The 17,719-nt window shown below is 36.4% G+C and overlaps 1 protein-coding gene across 1 annotated transcript; it reads right to left on the bottom strand.

Annotated features, from left to right (window-relative positions):
- Positions 1-1,254: 1,254 nt before the first annotated feature.
- On the bottom strand, positions 1,255-3,591 carry LOC107626983 (uncharacterized). Its single transcript, XM_016329867.1, has 6 exons — positions 3,263-3,591; positions 2,409-3,033; positions 2,149-2,336; positions 1,751-2,062; positions 1,558-1,654; positions 1,255-1,458 (listed from the first exon to the last, which is right to left on the bottom strand). Exons 1-6 carry the CDS (start codon positions 3,589-3,591, stop codon positions 1,255-1,257), a joined length of 1,755 nt encoding a protein of 584 aa, XP_016185353.1.
- Positions 3,592-17,719: the final 14,128 nt, after the last annotated feature.

Below are 17,719 nucleotides of genomic sequence, written 5' to 3'. Positions count from 1 at the left end.
ATTGTGTCTCTGTAATTCACTTACTGTGCTAGAAATTTATTACCAACCTTTACTTCAGCAAGTATGTCTTCAGATGTCCTACCAGCTACAAATGTCACAAAAACATAGCCAAATTTCTCCTCGTACCTTGATCCCCATTCATGAAGTTCCTACAAAAATTTTAGCATTAATAGAACAACTATCACTATTTAAATGTCATAAGCATATAGCAACTTAAAATTCTTATTTTTCAAACAATGTTGAACGCAAGTGTTTAAGGGTACGGCTAATGAACATACCTGCACAGTAGCTTCGTTCACCGTTTCCAAGTATTCATTAGAACAAGATCGACCTGATAAAGCCTCCAACCAAGACCTAACATTCAACTTACGGGACCATATGTCTCTGGCAACCGTAATTGCATGTTCCAATGAAGAGAATGGAGAGGCCATAGCCATTTTGTTAGCGAACGTTGTGCCTGCACAGCATGATGAGAAATCCTCCGTTTTCATTTATCCTGTTACAACACCTTTTTATATTAACTATATTTGTCAATGATAACAATATTGTAATTCAAGATAATTTACCCGATGTCATAATTTTCTTTATTGGATGTTAAGAACAATAACAATGATGATGATGAGGAACTGGTGGCATTAATGAAAATAAACTTGAAATGAAAACTTAATTCAAATACGAAAACATAGATAATAATGTAACCAGCAAACTGCGCACATCATAAACACTGTTAAACTTATCAAACACACACAGATACTCTGAAAATGCTACACATGTTTTGCCATATTTTCACTATGGCACATAATCTATTTTATCAGAACCATCTGCTACTGGGTATTCTATATCATCATCTCTTGTCAACTGTAAATCACTGATGTCACCTGCTGCTGACATGTTCAACCCGGGCTGAGGAGAAAAAGCAGCTTCAACATCCTCATTCTCTCCTCCCATGTCATACAAGTCTCGTGGTTTTACATGAAGCACTACACTCCATTCTTGATCTACTTTATCACGTACATAGTACACGAGCTGAGCTTCTGATGTCAATATGTACGGTTCATCCTCTTCTCGATCACCGGTGTGAATTGGACGAGCGAAATTAACGCTGGTAAGGCCCAGATGGTCTTGTTTGATTCCTCTTCTCGTAGTTGTATCAGCCCAAATACATTTGAACAAAACCACTGTGAAATGGCAGCTGTAATTCAGTTCGATGATGTCCATAATTTTTTCATAATATGGAACACTACCATCAGCCACTCAGTTGTAACGCATGCTGGCATAACTTCTTGTATTGGATGAGACATAAACTCCACTATTTTGTGTTTTCAGCCTGTCTTCCTTTGTGATAGTTCTAAACTTGTACCCATTGACGTTGTATGACCCAAACCGTCTTGCCTGAAGCATGGGACCACATGCTAGCAACTTCATTTCTTTCGAAGGTACGGTACTGTCCATTGGAACCTAGCACCATAAATTAGAGTTTCTTCGTATTAAAAATTGGAATTTACAAGAAATAATTCTAGGAAAGAAATAAGTTGGTCAGCTTAAATTTCAACGAACCTCACGCTTGAACCGGCTTGGAAATTCTGCATGCACAACACGGTCTATCTTAGAGTGCGACCTTGTTTGATCCCGTAACTTTCGCTTGGTTTCTGACCTAAATTTACTTTACGACATAACAAGAAATTAGTCCAACAACTGAGTGTTTGAAATTGGTTATAATCATGCTTAATGATTACATCTACATACTTACTCAATAAATGGAGCGACGGCCTCGCAATTGACTAGCACATGACGATGTGCCTGATCTCTTTCCATTGGGGTTAGTGCAAAATGTGATACAGCCCCCGAAGCTTTTCCATTTTCAGGGAACTTAGTACATCCTGCATTGTTTGCAATATCAACAGATCGATCGTCAACTTGCGCTGGACGTTTGATTCTAGTCTCAGTATTATCCAAATATCTGGAGCAGAATGTCAAAATCTCCTCGGATAAATAGCCCTCCGCAATTGAGCCTTCAGCTTGTGCCCTGTTACGCACGTATTGCTTCAATCGTCCCAAGTACCTTTTACATGAATACGACATAATGTTTAGTATATACGTAAGAAAATTGGAAAAAGGATTCTTAAATGCGTTTATTAGCACGTTAACCTTTCTATTAGATACATCCACCGATAATGTACCGGGCCACCAAGTTTTAGTTCATCAACGAGGTGCACCGTAAGGTGAACCATGACAGTGAAGAAGGATGGAGGAAATATCATTTCCATCTGACACAGAGTTTGCACAACATGATTCTGAAGGGCACCTTGCACAACATGATTCTGAAGGGCACCAAGCTGCATAGGATTTATAGCTTTTCCACAGAGTTCTCAAAAAAATGAGGACAGATTCGCAATCACATTCGATACCGGACTTGGCAATGCATTCTTCACCAAAATTGGAAGTAATTTTTCCATTAGAATGTGGCAGTCGTGACTCTTCAACCCATACAACTTGCGCTGCCGGATGTCAACACAACGAGCAATATTGCTCGAGTAACCATCTGGAAAGACCACGTTCTGTAGAGTCTTCAGAAATACATCCTTCTGTGGATTCGACATTGTGAACATTGCTGAAGGATATTTACCACCTTTGTCCGGCCACAATTCAGGCCTTATGCCCATGCTTTGTAAATCTTTGCGAGCTTTAAGATTATCTTTTGATTTGACGCTATCGTTTAAGATAGTGAAGACCACATTGTCACAAATATTTTTCTCTATGTGCATCACGTCAAGGTTATGACGCAACATGTGATCCTTCCAGTACGGGAGATCAAAGAACACACTCCTCTTTTTCCAATACGAGTCATCTTGATCTGCATCTTCACTAATGCGTCTTCTTTTGGCTGTCAGAGTTGAGTTCTTCCCAAATGATACTTGCATGTTACAATGCTGCCTTAAGACATCTGTTCCAGAATACTTCTTCGGTGGATCCCTGCTTTCAGCTTGTCCATCAAATCGACTACGGTCTAGTCTATAGTCTATACTTATGGCTCTGAGTCAAGAAGCGGCGATGTCCCATGTAACACTATTTTCGACTGAATGTTAGTCGCTGAGGCTTAGCGTCCACATTACAGTTCGGACATGCTAACCCACTGTACGTGTTCCATCCAGATAAATTTTCCAACCCCGGAAAATCGCTAATAGTCCACATTAGCGCCGCACGCATCTTGAAAGTGGTCCTCTTATTAGCATCATAAGTTTCAACACCATCCCACAATTACTTCAACTCATCCACCAAGGGCTCCAAATATACATCTATGTCATTACCCGGCATTTTAGGATCGGGAATAATCATAGATAGGATAAAAGATGTTTGTTTCATGCAAAGCCATGGAGGAAGATTGTACGGAATAAGAATCACTGGCCAAATGGAATACTTCGTACTCATATTGCCGAAAGGATTAAACCCGTCACTAGCTAAAGCTAAACGAACATTGCGCGGATCGTTGGAAAAACATGGATACTTTGCATCAAATTCTTTCCATGCTTCAGCGTCCCTTGGATGCCTCAAGTACCCATCATTATTATCAAACTCTTTATGCCATACCATGTCAGTTGAAGTCTTGCTACACATGAATAACCGTTGTAGTCATGGTATAAGAGGAAAGTAACGGAGAGTTTTTGCTAGGAGAGGCTTTCCGTTCTTCCTGACCGGTATTTTGAGTTTCGTAACGGAACCCTTTCGACCCTTTCGCGTTTTTTGCTTCCAGATTCTGGTCCATTTTCCTGTTTAATTTTACTAAGTTTGATTAATTTGGTTAATTATTTGATTTTGGAGTGAACACACTTAGGCCCAACTTCTCAAAGTTCTTCATTCATCTTCGAATTAACTTGAGGCAAATACTTTTGTGGCCCAATTTCTCCTTCCCAATTTATTTATTTATTTATTTTTATCTATTAATGTCTTTTATCTATTTGTCTCTCTCTATTTTTTTTTGGTCTTACAGAACATACACACTCTACGTCAGTCTAACCCAGTATTGGAACCCTTTTCAATTTTATATTGTATTGTTTGAACTCAATAAATGAGACCAAAAAAAAAATCTTATTATAAATGGACCAGTACTTTTCTATCTCTACTGAATAGGTTACATGAGAAGTTCATATTTTGGACCTATATATTGAAAATGGACTTATGGTTGTTGCTGTAATTATTGAGATTGTGTGATCCTTTTTATCCACTATACCGTGTCTGATTTTGCTGCCATATGCTTACCGATTCAATTGGATTGTGCGTAAACATTGCTGTTTAGAATTATGTTCAACATACTATCATGCTATTCTTGAGTTTGAATTGCAGTTTGTTCGCTTATCTGATATATTGTTCACATATTGCTGCTGGGATTCCTGAGGTTAAGCTGCATTTTGATTAACTGATTTTGAAACTTAGTTCTTTCTCCAACCATTAATCTGCGTTGACTGTGATTGTGTTTTTACATGTAGGAACAAGATATGATTTTGTTATTCTTATTCATTCATCCATTGCCTCGAAGATTCTATTGTTCTTTGTGTTTCTTTTCTGCTCATTTTTTTGTTTACGTCCTTTGATGCTGTTTGTTTACCTCGAGCTTTGAAATGTTGCTGTCCCTTTTTGTTTATGTTGATCTGGTTTTTTTTTTTTAAATTCTGTCCACATGAAAATTATAAGCTAAGTAGAAGCTTTGTTGTGCTTTTGTTGGATTTGGTTGTTCCTTTGGTTTGGACAGGAGGGATAAAAAAATCAGACTTGAGGCAAATACTTTTGTGGCCCAATTTCTCCTTCCCCATTTATTTATTTATTTATTTTTATCTATTAATGTCTTTTATCTATTTGTCTCTCTCTATTTTTTTTGGTCTTACAGAACATACACACTCTCCCTCAGTCTAACCCAGTATTGGAACCCTTTTCAATTTTATATTGTATTGTTTGAACTCAATAAATGAGACCCAAAAAAAATCTTATTATAAATGGACCAGTACTTTTCTATCTCTACTGAATAGGTTACATGAGAAGTTCATATTTTGGATCTATATATTGAAAATGGACTTATGGTTGTTGCTGTAATTATTGAGATTGTGTGATCCTTTTTATCCACTATACCGTGTCTGATTTTGCTGCCATATGCTTACCGATTCAATTAGATTGTGCGTAAATATTGCTATTTAGAATTATGTTCATCATACTATCATGCTATTCTTGAGTTTGAATTGCAGTTTGTTCGCTTATCTGATATATTGTTCACATATTGCTGCTGGGATTCCTGAGGTTGAGCTGCATTTTGATTAACTGATTTTGAAACTTAGTTCTTTCTCCAACCATTAATCTGCGTTGACTGTGATTGTGTTTTTACATGTAGGAACAAGATATGATTTTGTTATTATTATTCATTCATCCATTGCCTTGAAGATTCTATTGTTCTTTGTGTTTCTTTTCTGCTCATTTTTTTGTTTACGTCCTTTGATGCTGTTTGTTTACCTCGAGCTCTGAAATGTTGCTGTCCCTTTTTGTTTATGTTGATCTGTTTTTTTTTTTTAAATTCTGTCCACATGAAAATTATAAGCTAAGTAGAAGCTTTGTTGTGCTTTTGTTGGATTTGGTTGTTCCTTTGGTTTGGACAGGAGGGATAAAAAAAATCAAACTTTGATTAAAACTGGATTTTTGGTTAAAAAATCTGGTTTTAAAATTTGATGTTAAAAATAAAACCAGATTTTAAATTTGGATATTTTAAAACCAAATTTAAAATCGGATTTTTAATTTGGATATTAAAAAACTGGATTTAACATCAGGTTAATAAATGACACCAGATTTAAATATTAAACACGACATGAAATAGGTTTTTGTTTCTTCGAACCCGTTTTAAACCGGTGTCTCTTTCTAATCCGGTTCCAGTTTGGTATCATGAACCATAAAATTGGTTCTAAAGTAGATCTTGTTTGGACTTTTGAAAATCCAAACCATGGTGACCCCTACCCAAATGTTACGATACTAAATTTTTCTCCCTTTGGTTATTGATGATCTGCTTCTTTACATGCAAGATAGACCTGTTACGTACCATTCAGACGTTTGCAACATTTACAAAATTAATTAGAGATACCTGAAAAAGTTGTTGCTATAGATAGGTTGAATAAGTATCAATTTTTAATGAGTCTTACCCCCAATATTTGGTTTACGGCCTCAACACTGGTCATGACTGGTTTAGGAAAAATTTAATACGATAGTTATTTACATCTCAAATGTTTATATTTAACAACTTCTCTAATGCTCGATTTGCTAAGGTTACATTAATTTCTCATCTTACTTAGACAAATGTTTGTTGGGGATGAAAAGTTGTTGCCATGTCATCTTTAACACCACAGAGTTTGTCTCCTTTATTAGCACCTTTGAAAGTTGATAACAGACTTGTAATGATTATTTAATTTCATTTATTTATTATTATTCAGCAACAAAATTGCTATATAATGTCTTAAATGTTGTTTGAAACTTGATTGATATAATTGGTATAGTCATTGTGCACTATTTGATTTTCCATTGTCGTTCTATTGCTGGTTCTCTAATGACCTTGTGTTGTGTTAAGGAATAATCAAATGCCAAGAAAACCTCAGTACACCGTTAGTAATGCAATCGGACTTGTAGCTGGCCCTAATAGTCAAACCCATGCTACTCCGGTGAGTTATTTAATGCACCAATTTTTTTGAATGTTCATTTGCCTTTTAGTGTATACACTTCTTCAATATAATTTGTGGGAAAATCGAATAAAATATATTGATGTTCTAACAACTTTTTTTTAGCAAACGGATGGAACGCATGATACGGGAGCAGAAACTTCAAGTGCACAGCGACGTGGAAGAGCCCCTCCACCTCCGCATTCCGGCAACGGTGCTTGACAATCCCGTGTTAACGCTGTACCCTTTCGACCACCTCGCAATGAAACACGGATGGCTTCGTCAAGTGACATTGGGGACGCTCGAGCTCCTGCGACAAATAGAAAGCATCCACCGGATTCACATAAAGGTGTAGATGACCATTCAGAAGATGAAGACTATGACCCGGAGGCGGACGAGATCGAGTCATTCGATGACCATCTAGACAACATGTTTTGTCGCACATGAAGTTGAACATCAAGGCAATGCCAACAGCAAAAAAAAGGACACTGATTATTGGGTTGTTGATGTCATAGGTATTCTTCTGATGCTTGCTTCTTAGTAAATGTAATGATTCTTCTCCGTGCATTATATTCTCTTAGTAAACTAACATTTGAAGTTTGTTCATTGCTGTTAGAAAATGGTGTGATCTCTTCTATGGAGCTGACTGTTAAGGAGGCATTAGCACTTCCTCCTGGAAAGAAGATCGTTCTACACTATAATAGAGAGTTGCAACAAGTTGGTCAGGCAGCGGGCTTATTGAGCGGGTTCTTGGGGACATTGGGGTCTGATTTTCAACAATTACCAATTTGTGCAAAGAGTTGGAAGACAATGAGTAAGGCTTCCAAGGAGCATGCGTATGACCAGGTTAAGGTAATGTTTACTCTTTTGTTTGAATAAGTAAGGCGCTACCAATGCTCGGTGTAAATTGCTGTTTTTTTACATATTAAATGAACAATAAAAGGAAAGATTAAGATGCACACACATGATATCGACCAAACGGATTTTTATAGAATATTCGATAAATTTCTAAGGAATTTTTGTATAGTTTAAATTGCACTATATAATTATACAGCTTAATCCCCAATTAATCTGACCCTTCATGTATAGCAATGTAACTAATAATTGTAGTAATAATAATAACAACAATAATGATAAAACTTATAAACCTCATGAGAATGTTAAAGCTGCTCCTATTGCTATTAATTAGAGAGTGACTAGCTATTATTTATGATTTTCGGTTAGATGAAAATGCTTGAGGAAAATAAAATTGGAACACATCTGCACAAGTTGATTATGTTACCATCCTAACTTTGAAATTTTGAATGTTTATGTGGTTTTAATTTTTTCTTGAGAGATTATTTCATTGTTTCCTTCCTATGGGGATGCTGTTTTTTTTGTGCAGCAACTCTCCGTTAGTAGGTGGATACACAATTGGTTATCTATTTTATTTGTTTTAGTCTGGTAAATTAGAGAAGGATAGTGCATGTTGGGTTTCTTGTAGTTGACTTCTGTGAATTTTGTTGTCGAGGATTGTTGATGTCATAAAGTATGTCTTTTGATAATACATAAGTCTGTTTGAGGTGGTTAATTATTATATGTTGTCTTTTGATCTGAACTACTTGTAGCAAGTCTTCTACTATGAGGACGATAAAAGAGGGTGGATAAAGCGGGGAATTTTACAAAGAATAGGAAGCTGCTGGAGGAATTCAAGAAATCATTTGTTCCATAAGGTTTATGACGAAGAACTAACTTTTGAGGAAAATATCAAGCGTAAGCCAGCAGGAATAGAGGCAAATCACTGGAAAAAGTTTCTTCAATATCGGTTGGACGATGACACAAAGGTAACAAATATGTAGTTGAAATTTCATTGTATGTGATTTTAAATGGTAATGAACTACTACTAAATATGCTGAATTTATTGTGATAGTGGAAAAACTACTACCCAAAAGTTCATCACCTTATCATTTTTTTTGTTTCCTGAAGTTGTACGCTTAAGACTGATTTATAAAATCATTAATAGTATAGTAATTTATCCCGATAACATTTATTTTTCTTTGTTTTGTGTGTAGAAGAAGTGTAGAAAAAATGCCGTTAATCGTTCAAAGCAACAATACACACATACCGGAGGTTCTAAAACGATGGCAAGAAAGAGACACGAAGAAGTAATTAATTTAACTTCAGTTCAACAATATTGACGTGTTTTTGGTAATACAATGTTGTGTTTAATACAAATGTGTGTTGATGATTGTTATAGGAGCAACGACTGGGAAGGCCTATTGGGAGAGGAGAAGGATGGACCATGAGTCATAAAAAAAATGAAAAGTATATGAATGAAGAAGCGCGTTTGATTAGGGTAAATCATGTTCATTACTTTTTCAAATTTCCCTTTGCAATTACTATCATTGAATTCAGATTAGTGTAAATCCGGACCTCACATGTTTGCAGGAAGCAATTGAACTTGTTGAGAGTCAAGACCTCTCTAGCAAGGAATTTTCACAGAATGATTCCCTTGCACAAGTGCTTGGAAAGGAGCACCCAGGAAGAGTTTGTGGACTCGGTATTGGTACATGTCCGAGTTGGTGTTTTCGTAACATTCCATAGCAGTCGGACTACGGTGTACAGATTGAGATTGTGAAACTCAAGGCGGAGGCAGCATAACTCAAGGCAGCAGCAGCAGAGAAAAAGGCAAAGAAACAGAGAATGGAGACAGATGCAGCTGAAGGAAAGGCAAAAATACAGACAATGGGAGATTTGTTGACATACGTAATCTAGCAACAAGGAGGTAATTTGCCACCTGAAATAGCTGCATGTTTGGATTCTTTGAGAAGTGCACCAACCTCATCGCATGCAAGATGATGTGTGGGCACTAATGATTTGACTTATCAGTGTTGGAATCGGAATACTCTTTTATTATTTACTTTTGTAATGCCTTTTGAGATATTTATTTGTAGTTTTTTATTTTGTTGACTTTATTTGTAGTTTATAGTAATGGATGCACTGGATGCAAATTATCGTTATAATGATTCACCTTTGCAAAATTAATTATGTTTTGTTTCGTGTGTTGTTTTTGGATTGGCTGTTGGTTATTTTAATAAATTAACGCAGTTGAGTGGATGAACATATAAAGAATAAAAGAGTTGTCATATTCTATTATAAATTCTGGTTTTTTTTTAAAAAAAGTGTTACTCGACATTTGGCAGCGGTTTTAAATCCGCTGCTATATTCATAACAGGATTAGTAAACGTATGGCATTTTGCAGCGGTTGTCAACCGCTGCAATCTCCCTTAAATCATATTTTCACGATTTAGTAGCCGATGAAACTGCTGCAAAATAATTCCGCTGCAAAATACCATTTAGCAGCGGTTGTACCAGCGGTTACTAATAACCGCTGCTAAGGGTATTAGCCGCACACTATCTTTCAGCGGATTTATCAACCGCTGCTATTCGTTTGGCAGCAGTTAAAAACCGCTGCTAATCCTATACATAACCGCTGCTATCTGCCGGATGTGGTGTAGTGACTCACCCGCCCCAATTTTACGTTCGGATTTTTCGTTGGTATATTCAATCGGTATCACGGTTTAGTGAAACGCGTCGTTTTGATAATTTACCGGCAGATTAATCTGCCGGTAAATCTGACGGTAAAATTAGGATAAAATTCAAACGCGAAACCCTTCCCCCTCACTTCTGCGAACACACACACACACACACACACTCTCTCTCTCTCTCTCTTTCTCTCTCTCTCTCTCTCTCTCTCTTGTCGTCTTTTCTCTCCCTTGACGTCGAAGCTGTCACCATCACAACTACCGAGAGCACATCGTCGTCATCGATTCTGCTGCTGCTACTATCCCGCCGTGGTTGCTGTTCACGTCCTTATCAGTGCCACCTCTGTCACCACCACGTTAAAGAGATCCTGCAGCCACTATCATCAGATTTATTGTTGATATGATTGTTTTGTTTTTCTAGATTATTTTGTGGGTTTAGCATTTTGTTAGGGTTTTTGTCAAATCAGTGATTAAATTTGTTTAATGAAGTGTGTGATTAAGAGTTGTTATGTTAATTTAATATAAGATAAAAAATTAAATAATGTTAGAGTATATTAAGTACGGTGAGATTAAGAGTGCTTGAGTTGTTGGAAGATTTTAGTTGAGTTTAGTGAATGAGTTTCTTTCAATTGCATTAAACTTATATCGCTTATTTTTGTAATGCTTGTTGGTAGTTTGGTGAAATTAGAATTAGATTTTATTTAATTGAAATAATGAGTTTACTTATTCTTTCAAATTAGTTTTTGAATTAGTTTCAACTTGTGAATTTAATAAGTTGTCCTTTTTATTAGGATGGTGCGATTTTCTCTGAGATCAGTTGGATTTTACTTTTTTGTTGTCTGTGTAGTAATATTTCAAGTTAGTTTTCTATCTTTGAATATAATGAATTGTTTAAATTTTATGTTGGACTTACTTTTTCTAGGATAGAGTTTTAGGACGGAAGTGGGAGAAGGTCGTATAGTGGCGCCTTCTCGAAATCCTTGTTTGCTGAAAAATTGTGAAGTTATAAGGGGTTGTACACTAGAATGGTTAGGATTTGATGTTTTATTAAATACGTGTATGTTATAATTTATGCTTGCAGCTGTTTTCTCTGTAAAAATTGTTATTATTTGATAGATATCTCTGAATTAAGAAGAAGTTCTGCCAAATTATCGTTTAAATTGTTTAAAACATGTTTGGTTTGTCAGAAAATAATGATTGTATTTGGCGAAAGATTCTAATTACAGGATACGCTCTGCCAAATTTTCTAAAAATTTTAATAATTTGCGTTATTGGTTGAATTCTAGGGTATGTGTTGCAATATAATAGGGATAACAGTGGACCTGGGGAGTTTAAAACTTGAATTCTTTGAGGGGGTTGCGTATGTCTTCATCATAAACTCGTCTAGGTCTGAAGGGGTGTCCAGATGTCCGTGTCATAAGTGTCGACTGAATAAGTGGTTAGGACCTTTGGATATAACACTTCTCCTCTATCGTAATGGGTCTAAAGATAGGTATTTGATGCGGACAGAACACAGATAGAGAAGTGGACGAGCAGGGAATTAGCCGGTCTGCCTCGAATTTGAATAGATTCTATGGTCGATCAATGAGGGTTCGGGTAGTGAGAGAACTAAACATGGAAGAAATGAATTAGGAGGATAACCAAGAGAGATACAACAAGATAGCGTTTGATGCAATAGGTGTTACAGAGTTGGAAGAGGCTAAACAAGAGCCTAACCCAAAGGCAAAGAGATTTTATCATCTGTTAGAATTTGCCGCGAAACCTTTGTCTGCATGTGTTAGAATGATGAGTATTAAGTCGGAGTCAAATCATACCCAAAAGTCTTTTGATAAGTGGCCATTCTTTGCAATGAACTAGTATCTGTCGGGACCACTGGGATCCCCCGTATCCACTACGAAGCAAAGAAGTTAGTTTTAAAATTGTGTCTAAATTTAGTAAAAATTGATTATTATTTGAATGGTTGTATGCTATATTACAAGAGAGATGCATACCTAACTGAATGTAGATTTTGTGGATCACTGAGGTTTCAAGCCGAGAGAAAACAGATTGGTAAATGGCGATTAAAAAGAGTTCCAATGAAATGGATGCGCTACTTGCCATTTATCCTTAGGCTGAAACGATTGTATGCATCGATGAGTCTAGCTACTCACATGACCTGGCGTATTACCAACAAGAGAGATTATGGAATCATGACGCACCCGTCACATGGAGAAGCTTGGAAGCATTTTGATCGGGTCTATCCTACATTTGCGACCGAGCCTAGAAAGGTTAGACTAGCTTTGTGCTCTGACGGGTTCGCATCGAATTCCAATTTCGGTAATGCATACTCTTGTTAGCCTATAGTGGTGACACCTTATAACCTGAGTTTTGAAATCTGCATAAAAGACCCATACATGTTCCTAACTTGTATCATACCTAGTCCCAGCAATCCAAAGGCCAAAATAGATGTCTTCTTGCAGTCCTTGGTATATGAGTTAAAAGAGTTGTAGATCCATGGTGTAGAAACGTATGATATTTCGACGAAGATAAACTTTCAACTGCATACTGCGTTGATGTGGACCATTAATGACTTTCCTGCATACGGGATGTTGTCAGGTTGGTCCACTCAGGATAGAATGGCATGTTCCATTTATATGGAGGATACAAAGGCATTTTGGTTGACAAACGGCGGTAAGAATTCGTGGTTTGATTGTCATCGAAGATTCCTCGATATGGATCATCATTTGTGGCACAACAAAGACTTGTTCAAAAATAATAAAATTGAATAAGAAGAGGCACCCGTGAGATTGGGTGGTAGAAAAGTTTGACATTGTGTCAGTAGAATCCCAAATATCGTCAATAACGGGACATGTTTGAGACCTTCGGAATATAACAGGGAGTATAATTGGACTAAATAGAGTATTAGGAGTTGCCTTATTAGAAAGACAACTTGGTTCGACATTGTCTTAATGTGATGCACATTGAAAAAATATTTGATAATATCATACACACAATAATGGACGATGAGCGAACAAAGGATAATGATAAGGCTAAGTTAGACTTGGTAGACATTTGTAGGCGGTCAGAACTAAACTTAAACAAACTTGAGAATGAGCGGTAGGCTAAACCAAAGGCGGTGTTCGCTCTAACGAAGGACTAGAGACAAAATATTTGAAATTGGATTAGAGGATTGAAGTTTTCTGTTGGTTATGTCTCTAACTTGAACAAGTGTGCAAACGTCTCATAGGATAGACTTGCTGTGTTGAAGAGTCATGATTGTCATTCTTCATGGAGTCTTTGCTTCTTGTCGCATTCAGAGAACTTCCAACTAACATCTGGAAACCCCTCACAAAAATAAGTGAGTTCTTTAGGGAGTTATGTGCTAGAAACTTAGAATTAATGATCTCACAGTCATGGATAAGAACATTTCCATCATACTTTGTAAGTTAGAGAGGATATTCCCTCCATCCTTTTTTTGACGCTATGAAATACTTAGCAATTCATCTACCATACAAAGTAATACTATATGGGCCGGTCCAATTTAGGTGGATGTACCTGTTTGAGAGGATGATTGGTTCATTCAAGCACACCGTAAAGAACAGAGCTCGAATTAAGGGCAGCATCTGCAAAGTGTTCTGAGCAAAGGAAACATCCGCATTTTGCTCATTTTATTTTCAGCCTCATATTGAGTTATGTAGAACAAAGGGTTGGAAGTAACGATGAGATAAGAGAATCCTCGTCATCAAGTGGCATAACATATCCAATCTTTTCTTCGAAAGGAGCTACAATTGGTGCGAGCAGTGACTACTAGTTAGAGAAGAAGGAAATTGATGCTGCACATCTGCATGTTTTGCTTAACTATGACCAGATTTCACTCTACCTCATGTGAGTTTTTTAAGTCTTCGTAAATATTGAAATCAGTAAGATATTAACTTCATAATCTAATCAAAACTTCTTTATCCTATTTTATCATATAGGTTATTCCAAAAGACAATTTCCGATACCTCATTGAACAATTTTTCACATTAATTCAGACAATACATCAGCGTGCATCTAACTGCACAACAGATTGGGAAGTAGTTTCCCTTAGTTGGAGTCCAATGAATAAGGACATAAGCTACCCGATATACAATGTTAATGGCTATCAGTTCCATTCTTTACAGTGGTCGATTAGAAAGAAAACAGATAACACCGGAGTTTGGGTTCTTAGGGATTCAGGGGGTGGTTATTCTGATTGGTTTGGTGTATTGCACAACATAATTCAATTAGAGTATTTTTGTCGCACTACCTACAAGGTGTGCGTGTTTAGATGTGAATGGTATGATCCAAGTTCTCGCAAGGAACACAAAAGTACAAGAACTACGATATCGCTAAAGTTAATGTAACTAGGAAATATAGGCACTACAATCCTTTTATTCTACCTCAAAATGCATGATAGGTATATTATTTGCTTTATCCGGATTCATGCAGGTCTAGTTGGATGGTTGTGGTTAAGATTAAGCCAAGAGGCTGCATCGAGTTTGATGGGATAGAGGGTCAGGAACTTTACCAGATTGATGACCTATCTCCTTCGAAAATGGCAGTGGATACCAGTGATCCGATCACCCTTAGGTCGGCTATTATGAATGATGACATCATTGACCTTGGAATAGATGACGAAGCACTACCATCAGAGGATGATGATCTTCAAGAAGAAGATGGGGTCGATGGCGACGACGAAAAGGAAGACGATTTCGATGATCAGGAAACTATCTCGGAAGAGGAGGATGGTGGACCAGAGGAAGAAGATAATGAATATGAATGGGGTTAATGTAAATATAATTCTATCTTATGTATTTCTATATCAAACTTTGAGAAGAATGTAATATAATTAGCATTATTTCAGATATTTCGATACCATCATTCTATATTTTTAATTTGTATATATGATATTTTATATCAGGTTTAAAACACTGTTTCAATTATTAATTATCGAGATACATTATAAATGGATGGAAAAAATAAAAAAAAAACATCTACCGTCGGAATATACCGACAATAATAGTCCATCTAATTTTCCAAAAAAACTAAAAAAAATATTCCCATCGGCTTTTACTGTCGGCCACCGGTAAGGTGGCGCGAAACCGTATCTTTGGCACCAATGTTACTATCAAAAAGTTTCCGACGGTAAGTTGCAACAGATTTCATTTTCTTGATATTCATATTCCCTGTTAAATCCGACGCAAGTTACTGCCAAACGCAAAAATCTGATGATAATTTGTTATCGGCAAGATTTATTCTATCAGATTTTATTCGTTTTTCTAACAATAAATCCGATGATACTCAACGTTTTTCTTGTAGTATTTGTAGTTGTTAATGATGTTTCACTATAATTTCTCCTTTGTTAATTCATTTTTCATAATTTCTTACCATTATTTACGGATAGTTGTACTAATTCAATTATTTGATATGGTTGATTTGTTGATTTTGAGATAAAATGTCTAAGAATATTGGTTCATATATGGCCTTTAGATTCTAGTATTTCTAGACTTATTGTTGCGAATATATTCTAAAGTATTTTTTGTAATTGTTATACTAACGTATTATTTAATTTATTATTATTATTTTGTATTTTGAGATTGAAATTGTTAAATTTAAATATATATATTTTTTTAAAAAATTATATCAAATAAACTCGTATAAATCTATAAATTAAGTTTAGATCAACTCTACGAATTTAATTAGACTTATGAGTTTGATAATTTTAGTTAAACTGTATTTACAAAAGCTAAGATACATGAATAATTTTATATTTATCGCATTATCTCATAATATGAGAGTTTGATTTCTTTTGAACTCAAAGACATGCACATGCGCCAACAATAATGACGATAATAATAATAATAATAATAGGATTTTAGATATTTAGGTAATAATTAAGTAAGAGTATATTTTGATTAAAAGTTTAAATGATAGAGACATACAAATTATTATTTTATAGCTCAAATGGCATAGTGGTGCACGAAATTGTGATCCTTGGTAATGGCTCCAAAAACTTGGTGCTCTAATTTTAATTCATAATTTGTCACAACTTCGATACAACTAACCAGCAAGTGCACTGGGTCGTCCAAGTAATAAAACCTTACGTGAGTAAGGGTCGATCCCACAGAGATTGTTGGTATGAAGCAAGCTATGGTCATCTTGTAAATCTCAGTCAGGCGGATATCAAATGGTTATGGAGTTTTCGAATAATAATAATAAATAAACAGAAAATAAAGATAGAAATACTTATGTAATTCATTGGTGAGAATTTCAGATAAGCGTATAGAGATGCTTTCGTTCCTCTGAACCTCTGCTTTCCTGCTGTTTTCATCCAATCCTTCTTACTCCTTTCCATGGCAAGCTTTATATAGGGCATCACCGTTGTCAATGGCTACATCCCATCCTCTCTGTGAAAAAGGTCCAAATACTCTGTCATGGCACGGCTAATCATCTGGAGGTTCTCGATCATACTGGAATAGGATTCACCCTCCTTTGGCGTTTGTCACTACGCCCAGCACTCGCGAGTTTGAAGTTCGTCATAGCCATCCCTTCCCAGATCCTACTCGGAATACCACAGACAAGGTTTAGACTTTCCGGATCTCAGGAATGGCCATCCATGGGTTCTAACTTATACCACGAAGACACTAATAACTCGGACTCGGTCCCCTGTATTAGATATCCAACAGATATCCATTCAATCTAAGGTTGAATGGAAGTGGTTGTCAGGCACGCGTTCATGGGGGAATGATGATGACTGTCACGATCATCACATTCATAGTGAAGTGCGAATGGATATCTTAGAAGCGGGATAAGTTGAATTGAATAGAAAACAGTAGTACTTTACATTAAATCATGAGGAACAGCAGAGCTCCACACCTTAATCTATGGAGTGAAGAAACTCTACCGTTGAAAATACATAAGTGATAATGGAGTTCATTGGTCTCGGCCCCAGAGGGGAACCGGAGTAACCAAGACCGTGAATACAATGATAAAAAGTTCTATATATACTAAACTAGTTACTAGGGTTTACAGAAGTAAGTAATTGATGCATAAATCCACTTCCAGGGCCCACTTGGTGTGTGCTTGGGCTGAGCTTAAAGTTTACACGTGGAGAGGTCCTTCTTGGAGTTGAACGCCAGTTTGTAACGTGTTTCTGGCGTTTAACTCCAGACTGCAGCGTAGAACTGGCGTTCAACGCCCTTTTGCGTCATCTAAACTCGGCCAAAGTATGGACTATTATATATTGCTGGAAAGCCCTGGATGTCTACTTTTCATCGCCATTGAGAGCACGCCATTTGAAGTTCTGTAGCTCCAGAAAATCCACTTTGAGTGCAGGGAGGTCAGAATCCAACAGCATCAGCAGTCCTTCTTCAACCTCTGAATCTGATTTTTGCTCAAGTCCCTCAATTTCAGCCAAAAAATACCTGAAATTACAGAAAAATACACAAACTCATAGTAAAGTCCAGAAATGTGAATTTAACATAAAAACTAATAAAAACATCCCTAAAAGTA

Source organism: Arachis ipaensis, chromosome B2, assembly GCF_059453495.1.
Source record: "Arachis ipaensis isolate K30076 ecotype BB chromosome B2, ASM5945349v1, whole genome shotgun sequence".
In the NCBI taxonomy this organism is placed as follows: Eukaryota; Viridiplantae; Streptophyta; class Magnoliopsida; order Fabales; family Fabaceae; genus Arachis; species Arachis ipaensis.
Note: the sequence above shows the minus strand (reverse complement) of the source record. Positions and strands in the feature narration are given on the sequence as shown.

Excerpts from the sequence above, each read along its gene's own strand:
- LOC107626983 (XM_016329867.1), bottom strand. The coding sequence starts at position 3,591 with ATGGTATGGCATAAAGAGTTTGATAATAATGATGGGTACTTGAGGCAT. Across the intron at positions 2,337-2,408 it reads AGAATGCATTGCCAAGTCCG|CTTGGTGCCCTTCAGAATCA; the intron begins GTATCGAATGTG and ends AATCCTATGCAG. Across the intron at positions 2,063-2,148 it reads TGGATGTATCTAATAGAAAG|GTACTTGGGACGATTGAAGC; the intron begins GTTAACGTGCTA and ends TTCATGTAAAAG.